The 12,012-nt window shown below is 47.1% G+C and overlaps 1 protein-coding gene across 2 annotated transcripts; it reads left to right on the top strand.

Annotated features, from left to right (window-relative positions):
* The first annotated feature begins 3,830 nt into the window (after positions 1-3,830).
* On the top strand, positions 3,831-11,733 carry Mettl17 (methyltransferase like 17). Of its 2 annotated transcripts, none has more exons than XM_005412075.2 (14): positions 3,831-4,743; positions 4,851-5,004; positions 5,088-5,222; positions 6,629-6,710; positions 6,937-7,018; positions 7,538-7,611; positions 8,228-8,322; positions 8,877-8,947; positions 9,208-9,315; positions 9,558-9,626; positions 10,446-10,496; positions 10,717-10,809; positions 11,228-11,412; positions 11,491-11,733. In XM_005412075.2, the coding sequence occupies exons 1-14, from the start codon at positions 4,591-4,593 to the stop codon at positions 11,594-11,596; spliced, it is 1,458 nt and encodes a 485-aa protein (XP_005412132.1). In that variant the 5' UTR covers positions 3,831-4,590; the 3' UTR covers positions 11,597-11,733. The 2 variants fall into 2 exon arrangements, with proteins under 2 accessions (XP_005412132.1, XP_013364039.1); XM_013508585.1 differs by having other exon boundaries at positions 4,626-4,743; positions 4,819-5,004.
* The last annotated feature ends 279 nt before the right edge of the window (positions 11,734-12,012 follow it).

A 12,012-nucleotide genomic window follows, 5' to 3' on the forward strand; every position in this document is an offset into this window, starting at 1 on the left:
TGTGAATAACCTGGCTCTGGTCCAAGGGAAGCACTTCTTCATACCTCTTGCACTAAGTCCTCAAAAGATGAGAGCATCCAAGTAATGACTTTGTATATTGTGCCTCTGTCAACATAAGAGACAGACACTGCTTCAAGTACTGGAAGGATTTGGACAGCACAAGCATTTAGATAAAAGAAATCACTGACCTGTCAAGGTCTTCTTCCCAAATGATGTTTTTTTGTTTTTTGGTTTTTGAGACAGACTCACTATGTAGTGCAGGCTGTCCTTGAACTCATTTATGTAGCTCAGGCTGGCCTCAAACTCACGGCAATCCTCCTGCCTCAGCCTCCTGAGTGCTGGAACTACAGGTGTGTGCCAACACACCCGGCCCTGAATGATCTTTCTGATGTGTCTTTGCCACCAAGCGTCTGTCTTTCTGCACCGTTCCAGCATTACTCACAAATTCGCACTGTACTCTGCACAGCTCCACAGGGCAGGTTAAGCGCATTTTGCAACATTAAACAGTTGCTTTACTCTTCAATCTATGTGAAAGTTTGGACAATGAATTACAATACTCTTTTCTAGTTGCTGTTTTTTTAAGAGTAAAAAATCACAATATAATTTTTATTAGTCTACACAATAACATTAAAAGAATCCATAATATCTACTGTAATAATATTAATTTATCCATCACAGTATTAGAACAGAATATGTAAAACTCATGAGTTTGTGTCCAAATCTAAGTTTCACTTTAAGAATGTTCTGGTTGAGGAAGTGGTTCTAAAATGGAGACCCGCACAGTGAAGATGCACATAGCATCCATGGCACCAACCCTCAATATCTGGGGGAAAAGATCATTCTGATGTGAATCTACAAATCCAAGTACTGGAAAGAAGAGTGCTTTGGACTTACAGCAGAAGTTTATAGTCCATAAAACCATGCAGTTGAGGTTTGGAGGTGGCATCTATGGTGGAAACATAAAAGCAACTCCCTTTTTTGTTTTGTTTTTTTGTTTGTTTGTTTTTCTTCCAGTGCCGGGAATTGAACTCAGGACCTTGCGCTTGCCAGGCAGGTGCTGTGCCAGTGAGCTAAATCCCCAGCCCCGCAACTCCCTTTTTGTGTTTGACCTTGAAGATGCTTCAAATTCAACCTGAGAAGGATAACACACACACACACACACAATTTAATATAGCACACAGTATTTTAATACTATTCATGGTTTTGTTCCAAATTGCTGGACAGTAGAGCTAAAAAAATACCGTACATAGGAAGACAGCTTTTAGAGGGACAGGGAACAAGGGTCAAGGTGGTAATGAAAAAGATGCATTCACTTTAAAATCTGTTTTGAGACGGCAGTGATGTATGGTATAGGTAAATGCCAGATGGTTGGAATGCCAGAGCTAAGCATAGTGACCTAGGCCAGGACTGATAATGAATGTTTCAGCAGCTGTGGAAGACGCTGATGAGATTGTCCAGGGAGTATGTGGAGATAGACCAGGAGAACATAGGGTAGTGCCACAGGCATCGCCAGCAGTAGTGACAAGCCCAAGTCACCCGTTCAGACTAGAATGAACTACTCACAAAGATAGAGGAATTAGACAAGAGTAAGTCAAAGAAGCCTAGGATCTAAGCACACAAAAGCAATGTAAATGTCTAACGGTTTATTGGAAGGAACAGTTAATAGTTTAATTATTTGATCAATCTTGCACGCCTATATCCAGTAATGTGAGCAACTACTTTGAGGATAACAATATGTAATACAATAACCTTGTTAATTTCCTATCACCTTTTTTTTGGAATTCTGTTTTGTTTTTATTGTTTTTGTGTTGTTTTGTTTTCGTTATTTTGCTTTTGTTCTTTTCTCTTTAAAATAAAATTTTAAAAAAGCAATGTAAGTACTTTTTTAAAGTCCCTAGGGGCACTGACAAAAATATTAGGATGTTTGCTAGAAAAGTTGCTTTCGCCTATACTTTCTTTCCTCATAGGAAGTGGGAAATGATTAAATAACTTCCTACAACTATAGCCCCAGAAAGAACTTTGAAGACCTACAACCTTACAAGATCCAGCTTTTCTAGGACAGTCATATCTGGTCAAAGGAGACATTTCTATTGCTTGCTCCTGAACTGAGAAACTTGTAGCAACATTAAAGCAGTTTTTAAAAATTATTTGAGCTTCCATATTCTTCAGTGAATTGTCTAATACCTGCATTAATAAAAGTTATTCCTAAACTCTCTTATGATTCATGATATACTTTGAGACTGTTTTAAAAATAAATGTAAGCATCTCTGCTCAAAAAAAAGAATGTCGGGGCTGGGGATTTAGCTCAGCAGCACAGCGCCTGCCTGGCAAGCGCAAGGTTGTGAGTTCGATTCCTGGTACCAGAAAAAAAAATCCAAAAAAAAGAATGTCATATTAAATCAGGTATGGTGGCACACACCTACAATCCCAGCATTCTGGGAGGCTGAAGCAGGAGGATGGCAAGCTAAAGTCCTGTCTGAGAAATTTAGTGTAGGGGCTGGGGATTTAGCTCAGCGGCAAAGCGCCTTCCTGGCAAGCGCAAGGTCGTGAGTTCAGTTCCTGGTACCGGAGAAAAACCAAAAAAAAAAGAAATTTAGTGTAGACCATGTCTTAAAATAAAAGTAGCCAGGCATTGTAGTACACATCTGTGATCACAGCAATTGAGAGGCTGAGGTAGGATGATTACTGTGAGTTTGAGGCCAGCCTGGGCTACATAGTGAGTTCAAAGCCAACCCAAATTACATAGTGAGACACTGTCATAAATAAATAAACAAACAAACAAGTCTGAAGATGCAGTTCAGTGAAAAGGCCCTGACTTCAATTCCCAGTACCTCTAAAAGAAAAAAACTTACAATTGTTATGAGCAAAATTTCTTCAAACTGAAATTATCCTTAAAGCTAGTAACTGTAATCATTCACAAAAGATTGCCTAATTTGCCTGGAGCTTGAACCTTGGGCCTAGAACATGATAGGCAAGTGCTCTACCACTGAGCTGTATCCCCAGCCCTTTTTGTTTTGAAATAGGGTCTCACTAATGTGCCAGGCCAGCTTCAAAATTGCCATCATCCTCCCACCTCTGCCTTCCCAATTAGGAAGTCATCAGAATAAAGGAAGCCACATCTCTAGTGGTAGCTTGACCGAAAAAAAAAAAAAAAAAGGAGGCCCAGACACCATAAAGTTCTCCTGCTCCTTACTTCTCACCCTAGTGCCCCATCTTACTTGGTTCCATACTATTCCCAGTTTCATGTCTATTTTGGAAAAAAATAAAATAAATTCAAACTAAAAATTAAAATGTGAGTATATTCCTTCAAATTCCAAAAAACACATCTAATAATGTCAGCATAAATTTATTGAGCATTTATTCTGAACCAGACATTATCTTATTTGATCTTCATTCCAAAAAACCTGGGAATCAGCAATTAGTATCTCATTGCTCTAGAATTCAGACTCACATTGCCAGGCTCCAGAACCCAAGCACTTTAGCCCTATGTTCTGCTACATCTCCCTGTAACAAAAAATAACATAATCAATCTTCTATTACAGCTGGCATACAAGGGACAAGGATATCTTGTTTTATGGACACTTAAACCAGGAATTTAAAGCAAAGTACCAAGAGATGAAAATAGCCAGGTGTGTTTGTACATGCCTGTAATACCAGTACTCGGGAGGCTGAGGCAAGAGGAGCACCCTGAGTTCCAGGCCAGCCTGGGCTACAAAGTGATACAAAGTGACTTCCAGGCAAGCCTGGAAACCCCTTCTCAAAAAGGAACAAGAAGAAGGGGAGGGGCTAGAGAAAGGGGGAGGGAGAGGAGGAAGAGGAGAAGAGTTTACAGCACAGTGAGTTATTTTTAATGTTACACGTTAGTTTAATTTCTGAACACTTAGCACGAAGTTCTTAGACACTTTGCATCCAAATACCAACACCAGGTACAGCATATGCTTTACACATGTGGTTCACAGGTGAAGCTCCAGCTGCCTGCTTGAATTTTTGTGATCTTGGGCCCATTTAACCACCGGAACCTTCACCCTCCTCAACCGCACAATGAAGTTAACCAGAGACCCTCGCACTCCTTAAGGTGTGGGGGCAAAAAAGAGGTACTGCAGGTTACCTAAAAGCTTTTGGCGCGATGTCTGAGATGTTCTCGGTACGCATTAGGTCACTAAGAGGATCGAATTAACTTGAAGAAAAACTAACTTTTTAAAATTAAGCCCATTAACAAGGTGTCATAGCTATTAAACGAATAACTATTTTAACCATTAACGGCTTATGTATGTTCTCTTTGGTCGTCTAAATCTTCTCGTCTCGTGTTTTTGTTACTGCATTCTCTTTCTTTCACAGAGGAAAACCACCTGAGACTCAGAATTGTCCAAGGAGGAAACCGAGAAACAGCACTCCAGAGCCCTCGCCAGAGTGGAGGAGTCGCGCCCGCTCGCTGGGTTTCTGGCCAAGACACGGTGCCCGTTGTATCTCCTCTGACTTTGTCTGAACCACGACCAAGTCCTCCGCGCTTATAGGTTCATCCTCAGGAAGATTTACATATCAATTGCTTATTGGACGCTTGCACGTACTCGCTCTTCTCACTGGCTGATAATGTCTTTGACACCGGAAGTGGCTCGCCGGGACTTTGGAACTGAGGGTCACCTACGCTCCCGCTTCCGGTTTGCCTCCGGAGCCATGGCGACCGCCGGCGGACAGACATTAAGCAGATGGCGCCGGACCTTTGGAGTAGTTCCCCAGGCCCGGGTAAGTGTCCGATTCCTCTGCTGTCGGAGCGACAGGGTTTGCAGAGACACCTCTGGTCCGAGGCGCACGCCTCAGCGGGCCGTCGGCTTTTCTCTCCCCGCCTGCAGGCCCTCGCCGCCCTCGTCCCCGGCGCGACGCACGTGGACAACAAGTCGGGTTTTCTGGGGAGGAAGCCGCACCGCCAGCACCCGGGCGTCCTGCAGCTCCCGCACGTGCGGCTGCCGCCGGCGCTGACAGCCGCGGCGCAGCTGCTGCTGCTCGGTGAGTCGGCGCCGCGCGGGACCCGCAGGGCGCGAGGCAGGGCCTGCGCAGGGCTGATTCCGCCCTTCCTCCTCGGTCGGCAGACCGCGCAGTGCCCAGTGTGGAGGAGAAGGTGCAAACGCTGACCAACTACCTGTGGAGTCGCCATCTGCCTGTAGAACCCGAGGAGCTGCAAAGACGGGCAGTGCATCTGGAGAAAAAAATCCTGGAGAACCCAGGTGGGATTTAAGAGTAATTAAGAATATTTCCAGATTAGAACATCAATGGGAGATGAAAAGCAAGGAGTAATTCCACAGTCTGTAAAACTGATGCTGCAGTTCCTTAATTGACTCTGGCAAGAGCAGTTTTACAGCGCCTCGATAGAAGTAGACGGCTTGCCCTCAGGTTTCGGATAAAGCTCAGAAATCCAGCTCCCTGGGTCCTGTCCCGCACGACCAGCCCCCGCAGAAAAATCTGCGTTTTTCTCCAGGGTGCCTGTATGGCTCCTTGCCCCGCACCAAAACCCTGTTCGGAGATAGAAGAAGCCTATTTTTATGATAACGAGCCCCTTCCTGTTTCAGAGCTGCCTTGTTTCAGCTTGTGTTCCCTGCACTCCCCATATTTGGCTCAGAATAGGTATTCAGTAGGTAGTTTCTAAATAGTAGAGAACTGAGTAGAGTCACGAGATATTTTCAAACTCTTTTCCTCCCCTTAGGAAAGTAGGAGATTTCACGATCTTCGAAAAAATCCACAAGGTTTTCTGCTTATCTTAGCCTTTAAATTTTTCTCATGCTTCTCATTCATACTGTCTTGGTTACTTTCCTCTCCTTGCTGAGACGAAGTACCCAACATCCAAAATTAAGGTAGTGGAGCCGGGCATGATGGCGCAGGCCTATAATCCCAGCAGTCGGGAGGCTGAGGTAGGAGAATCGTTGCGAGTTCGAGACCAGCCTGGGCTACAAAGTGAGCTCAAGGCCAGCCTGAACTGCATAGGGAGACCCTGTCTCAAAAAGACAAAAAAAAAATTAAGGAAGGAAAGGTTTCTTTAGTTCATAGTTTGTGGAGGTGGTGGCATGGCACAGGGGCAACACCTCAAGGCAGCAGAAAACAACAAAAGCCGCAAGAGGGGGCGGAGTCTATTTCCCTGGCTTATATTGTATATCCGCTATCGGCCCACGCCATCTCTGCCCTCCTCTTCTACAAGCTGAGGATGTTTACAAAGTAAGGACCGTGGCCCCCTGCTGAATCACTTAGTGGAACTCCTAAACTTCTCAAGGTGACACAGTGAACAACATCCTAGAGTATCAGGGCATGTCCTTTTCACCCCAGGATGTACAACTGCTGAGTTACTTAGTTAAGCTTCTAACTCCTCAAGTTGACACAATGTATCAACCACAACACATATAAAACAAAACCTGTGGGACAGTTTGTTAAACTGAGTAAACTGCTGTTAGAGGCAGGATCCTCACTCTAGTGATTATGGTTGTTCTTCCCTAAACTTTTTCTCTAGGTTTGGCTTCTCTCTTGAGCTTTGAGGCTTTGCTCAGGTGGGGACAAGGAGGATCGGGTTGGGCAGGATACTTAACACTGGATCGGGTCCCTGTTCGCTCCAGGTCCTCACCTCTAGTCCTTGTTCTCACCCCAGACTCACCTCAGACAGAGGACAAACTCCGAGAAGCAGTGCTCCGCGCCCTGCGCAGAACCACCTACCACTGGCAGGAACTGAGGTGAGGGGCTTGGAGAGGTGCGAAGGAAACATTGGGCTTGAAAAGCAGAATTGGAGTGTATAGTTACACAGTCATTGTAGTGTTTGAGAAAGCTACCTGCGCCCTTCGATACTGGGGTGTGGAGGGGTGAGAAGAGCCCTTTCCAAAAATTTCACCCCTGAGAATCTATAAAGTGACCATGGGCTGAGGTTATTTGCCAGTGGCTGTGACTCTGATTTTCATGCAGATACAATGAGGAGCTGAGCCTGGTGTATATGGCAGCAAGACTGGACGGTGGCTTTGCAGCAGTCTCCAGGGCGCTCCATGAGGTGAAAGTCCCTCAGCTTCCAGCCCGAGCCTTTGTCTCAGCTCCCTTTTTCCTAAAACAGTCTTCCGAGCAGGGACTCTTCAGACGTTATAGATGCATGTTTTAAAAGAGAGTCTCTATCCTCTGGTGAAAGGGTTCTGTTACTCAAGGAAGATTTACAGTCCTCTTTCACACCCTGTCATCCCAGCACTCAGGAGGCTGAGGCTGGAGTTCAGGGCCAGTTTGGGCTACACAGTGAGTTCAAGGCCAGCCTGAACTCACTAGGGGGACCTTGTCCAAAGAAAATCCTACTCACCCAAGGTAGCAGTCTCCTCTCTCTCCCCCCTACACCTTCAAATAAATGCTTTTAGTTTTTCAAAAAACCACTGTTTCACAAGCTTTCTGTTCTAGAAAGTATTTCTGTTTAATCTCAAAATATATTCCCATCTTCTCTCCTCTGTCATAGTCCCCTAATCCATATTTTCCAAGGCCCTAAGTCATTCTCTACTTACCCTCTGTGGAATGTTGTATGTTTCTTCAGATCCATACTAGAAGTCCACAGTTCCAGCCACAAACCCTGATGGACTTCGGCTCTGGTACTGGTTCTGTCGCCTGGTGAGTAACTTTCTGCAGCCATCTCTGTGAGTCTAGCTCTAAAGAGCCACTTACACCACTCAGTATCAAGACTGAGAAAAGAGAACAGGAAAATTGGGAACTGCAGTTCTTCCCTCAGAAGGAGGCCTATGGCCTGGGGCCAGAACTTACAGAAATGTCAAGTGCAAAAAGGGGCCATGTTTAGAAAGGCTAAAAAGGAAAGGAATTTAGTATAGAGAGTACATTTTATGTATCAATCAAAAGTCATGTTGCCTGTAGTGGATTTGAGTCTATCTTTTCTAAAGGAGTTATGAGTGAAATAAGAGGATAATATTGTTAGGTTTTTTGAGGTGTTTTAACATGACACCTGTTTCCCCAGGGTTGGGTTGGAAATAGACCTCTTATAGGGATGACTTTTTGTCATGAGAATTAGTGGTTTTGGGGGTGCTGGGCATGATGGTGCATTCCTGTAATTCTAGCACTTAGGAGGGCTGAGGCAGGAGGATCACCACGAGCTCAAGGTCAGCCTGGGCTACATAGTGAACTCAAGGCCAGCCTGAACTACTCAGTGAGACCCTGCCTCAAAAATAAATAAATAAATAAATAAGAATTGATGGCTTTTCTTTTGCTATCTCAGGGCCGCTCACGCTACTTGGGGCCAGAGCCTCCGGGAATATGTTTGTGTGGACAGCTCAGCTGCCATGTTGGACCTGGCAGAGAAACTACTGAAAGGTGAGAACAGGCTCTCAGGTAGGGCCTTTCCAAAGCCGAGGGAGTTGAAAGTCAAAGGAGTAGTAGAAAGGTGGTTTTGTTGGAAGTGGAGAGAGCTGAGAGCTAAGAGGATCTGGTCTCCTTGCAGTGCTCTGGTCAACAGAGGGGGCCAGAGGCCTTTGCTGGGCTATGACCGGCTTGGGTCAGGCTAACGGGACAAGGCAGCTGATACTCGCTCTGCCCTCTTCACATTTACTACAACACTGCAGCTCGGTCTCACCCAGTGTGCTTCTGTCTGTCCTCGGGCTGTTTCTGGTCTGGATATCTCTTCAGTTTGAACTAAACTTCATATATACTTTTTTGTTTGTTTTTTGTTTTTGGAGACAGGGTCTTGCTATGTAGTGCAGGCGGGTCTGTGAACTCCCTATGTAGTCCACACTGGCCTCACTGCGTAGCCCAAACTCCCAGCAATCCTCCTGCCTCAGCCTCCTGAGTGACAGGATTATAGGTGTGCGCCACCATGCCACCTACTTCATGTGTACCCTTGGTCACCCCCTCTCTTCTTTCTTCCGCAGGTGGTTCACAATCAGGGGAGCCTTACGTTCGGGGTGTCTTTTTCAGACAGTTTCTACCTGTATCGCCCAAGGCAAGTAGCTGCACTCAGTATTTTGAATGCAGAATGTAGCAGGGGAATGCAGTGGCTGCAGTTTTATAGTCTAGCATTGAGTGTTAGAACGTAAAGAAAGGGGCTGGGAATTTAGCTCAGCGGCACGGCGCCTGCCTGGCAAGTGCAAGGTCGTGAGTTCGATTCCTGGTACCGGAAAAGAACGTAAAGGACATGAGGGCCAGAGCTCTTGGTCCTCGGGGGACAAGCGTGTCAGTTCCCAGCGCCCCCTGTCTCCGCAGGTGCAGTTCGATGTGGTGGTCGCAGCCTTTGCCCTGAGTGAGCTGCCCAGCGCGGCTGACCGCGCCGCAGTCCTCCACACCCTGTGGCGCAAGACGAGCCATTTTCTGGTGAGTCGAAAACTTCCCCTGAAGGCTGAAAGCAGCTTCGTGGGTTTCAGGCCGTTCCTCCCCTTCTCTTTACTCTCAAACATGTTTCTCCTTCGGAGATGTTTACGTCCCTCCCTTAGGGATCCATCTCCACCTTACTTAGATGCCCATGTCCGACCTGACTCGGTCTGCAGATGCTGCTGCAGAGCTGCTGACCCCTCGCACGCTTCACGGCATCTGCTTGTTTTCCCTCCCATGGACAGGTACTGGTGGAGAACGGAACAAAAGCTGGGCACCAGCTTCTCATGGATGCCAGGGACCTGGTCCTCAAGGTGAGGTCCCCTGTCCCCCTTTGCACCCCCACCTGTCTGTCACCAGTTACTGCTGCTCCTTGAAAACTGAAGAGACGGTCATAGATAGGTGAAGGTGACTCCAAGTCCTCAGCACAGAGGGCTGCGGTTTAGCAGACAAGCACAGGTCAGCCGCTGCCTGTTTCTGTGTGCGCTGTGCATAGTCATGACTCTGTCTGTGGCTGCTTTTGCACTGCTGACTGCGGAGCTCAGTAGTGGAGACAGAGATAGCTGTCTCCTTCTCCCTTGCCCTTTCAAAAATTTGCAGCAAGGTACGGTGGCGCATGCCTTTGAATTCAGCTATTTGGGAGGCTGAGTCAGGAAGATTGCAAGTTCAAGGCCAGCCTGGGCAACTTAGCAAGGCCCTGTCTCCAAATAAAGGCTGGGACGTGGCTCAGTGGTAGAGCGCTTGTGCAGCATGTGTGAGGTCTTGGGTCTAATCCCCACTACGAGAAAAACACGCTTGCCAGCCTCTGGCGTAGGGCATTGCTGAGCCACAAACCTTGTCTCTGTAAAAGAGTGTTGAGCCAGTGTGTGATCATAAATTGTCCTGAGCGAATTTTTTTGAAAGTGGAGGTTGCTGACAAGGGAGAGTGTCTTACTGTGTGCCAAATTCCTGCCTCTCCACTGCTGCACAGAGAAAGTTCTTTGTTTAGAGCATTAGCAATACAGCCAGCTTCACTCAAAGGACATAGTTCATCACTGTTAGAATTGAACGTTAAAAGAGTCGTCAGTCTCCCAAGTATTGATTGAATTATGAAAATAGGCCCTGCAGACCCAGCTTCATTTCTTTGACTTTAGGGGAAAGAGAAGTCACCCTTGGACCCTCGTCCTGGGTTTGTCTTCGCCCCGGTGAGTATTACTTCAGCTGTCCCAGCACACAGATCAGAGTGAGAATGTGGCCAGGCAGAGTGAGCGGAGAAAGCAAGGCCACTCTCCACACTCCGTGTCCCCCTCCACCTCACCTGGGGACTCCCATGGCGCTCCCTGCGTCCCTTCTCCCGGGCCCCTCTGGATTCTATCTTCTGAACTTGTATGATTGATGGCGGTTTTGTCTGTTTTGTGTTCACAGTGCCCCCATGAACTTCCTTGTCCTCAGTTGATGGCCTCTCAGCCCCTGGCCTGTAGCTTCTCCCAGGGTTACCATCCCATCCCCTTCAGCTGGGTATGTGTCCTAGTGATATTCTAACAGGGAAAATAACCTGGGAAAGCAGGAAAAAGAGAGTCAGACATGGGAAGAGTGGGAACTTAGGAAATAGTCCGCAGGTGTCAGAGCCTGCGTGTGTATGATTTGTACAATGTGAAAAGACTGCAGAGCCAGGCACAGAGGCACACACCTGTAGTCCCAGCGCTCGGGGACTGAGGCAGGAGGATTGCAAATCTGAGCCCAGCCTGGGCAATTTAACAAGTCCCATCTCCCAATAAATTTTCTAAAGGGCGGGAGTTGTGGCCCAGGGGTAGAGACCCCTGGGCTCAGTCCCCCAGTACTGTGAGGAAGGAAAAGGGGCTGCAAGAATGTGGAGACTGAGAAGCTTTGTCCCATAGTCTTTTTCCTCTAAACAGTTTCTGTATTCTTACCTTAGAATAAGAAACCGAAAGAGGAAAAGTTCTCTATGGTGATTCTTGCCCGAGGGTTTCCAGAGGATGCTAATCGCTGGCCACGAATCACTCAGCCTGTCCTTAGACGGCCCCGCCATGTGCACTGTCACCTGTGCTGTCCGGATGGGCACATGCAGCATGCTGTTATCACAGCCAGCCGGCACGGCAGGTACAGGAGGTGTGACCAGATTAATGGAATGTGGCAAGGGCCTGCCGCCCACATTGACATCGCCTTTCTGTTTCATAGGGACGTGTACCGGTGTGCCCGCGCCAGCTCCTGGGGAGACCTTTTACCAGTGACCACTCCCCCCGATTCTCCTCCGCTCCCCACTCAGGGTCCGCCTGAGAGCTGACGGAGGCATAACCAGTGTTTTCTCTCAGACCTGCTGAGGCCGGAGCTTCCTGGTATCCAGGAAGGACGTGCTGATACCCCTGTGTGTCTATATTTGTGTGATGTTTTAATAATAAAATTTTAAAGAATGGAAAGGGATTTTGTTTTCCTGGCTACTCTGTAACAGAGTCCTGAGATTTTCAGTACCAGGCTTCAGATCTCAGGCTCATCCTCTCCGACCTTGCTGCCTCTACCAGAGACTGCAGCAACCTTGAAGAAAATGGGGACAGCTCTTTGAGAACTGGCTCAGCAAGTCCCGGTTTTTCTGTGCTCCTGACAGGAAACAGCAGCTATTTAACTCATTTTTCTTTATCTCCCCTCTCCATCCTGTGAGACAGGGTCTTGCTATGTTCAGGCTGACCTTGTGCCCACTGTGTA

Source organism: Chinchilla lanigera, unplaced genomic scaffold, assembly GCF_000276665.1.
Source record: "Chinchilla lanigera isolate Chin_1 unplaced genomic scaffold, ChiLan1.0 scaffold00149, whole genome shotgun sequence".
NCBI classification, from domain to species: Eukaryota; Metazoa; Chordata; class Mammalia; order Rodentia; family Chinchillidae; genus Chinchilla; species Chinchilla lanigera.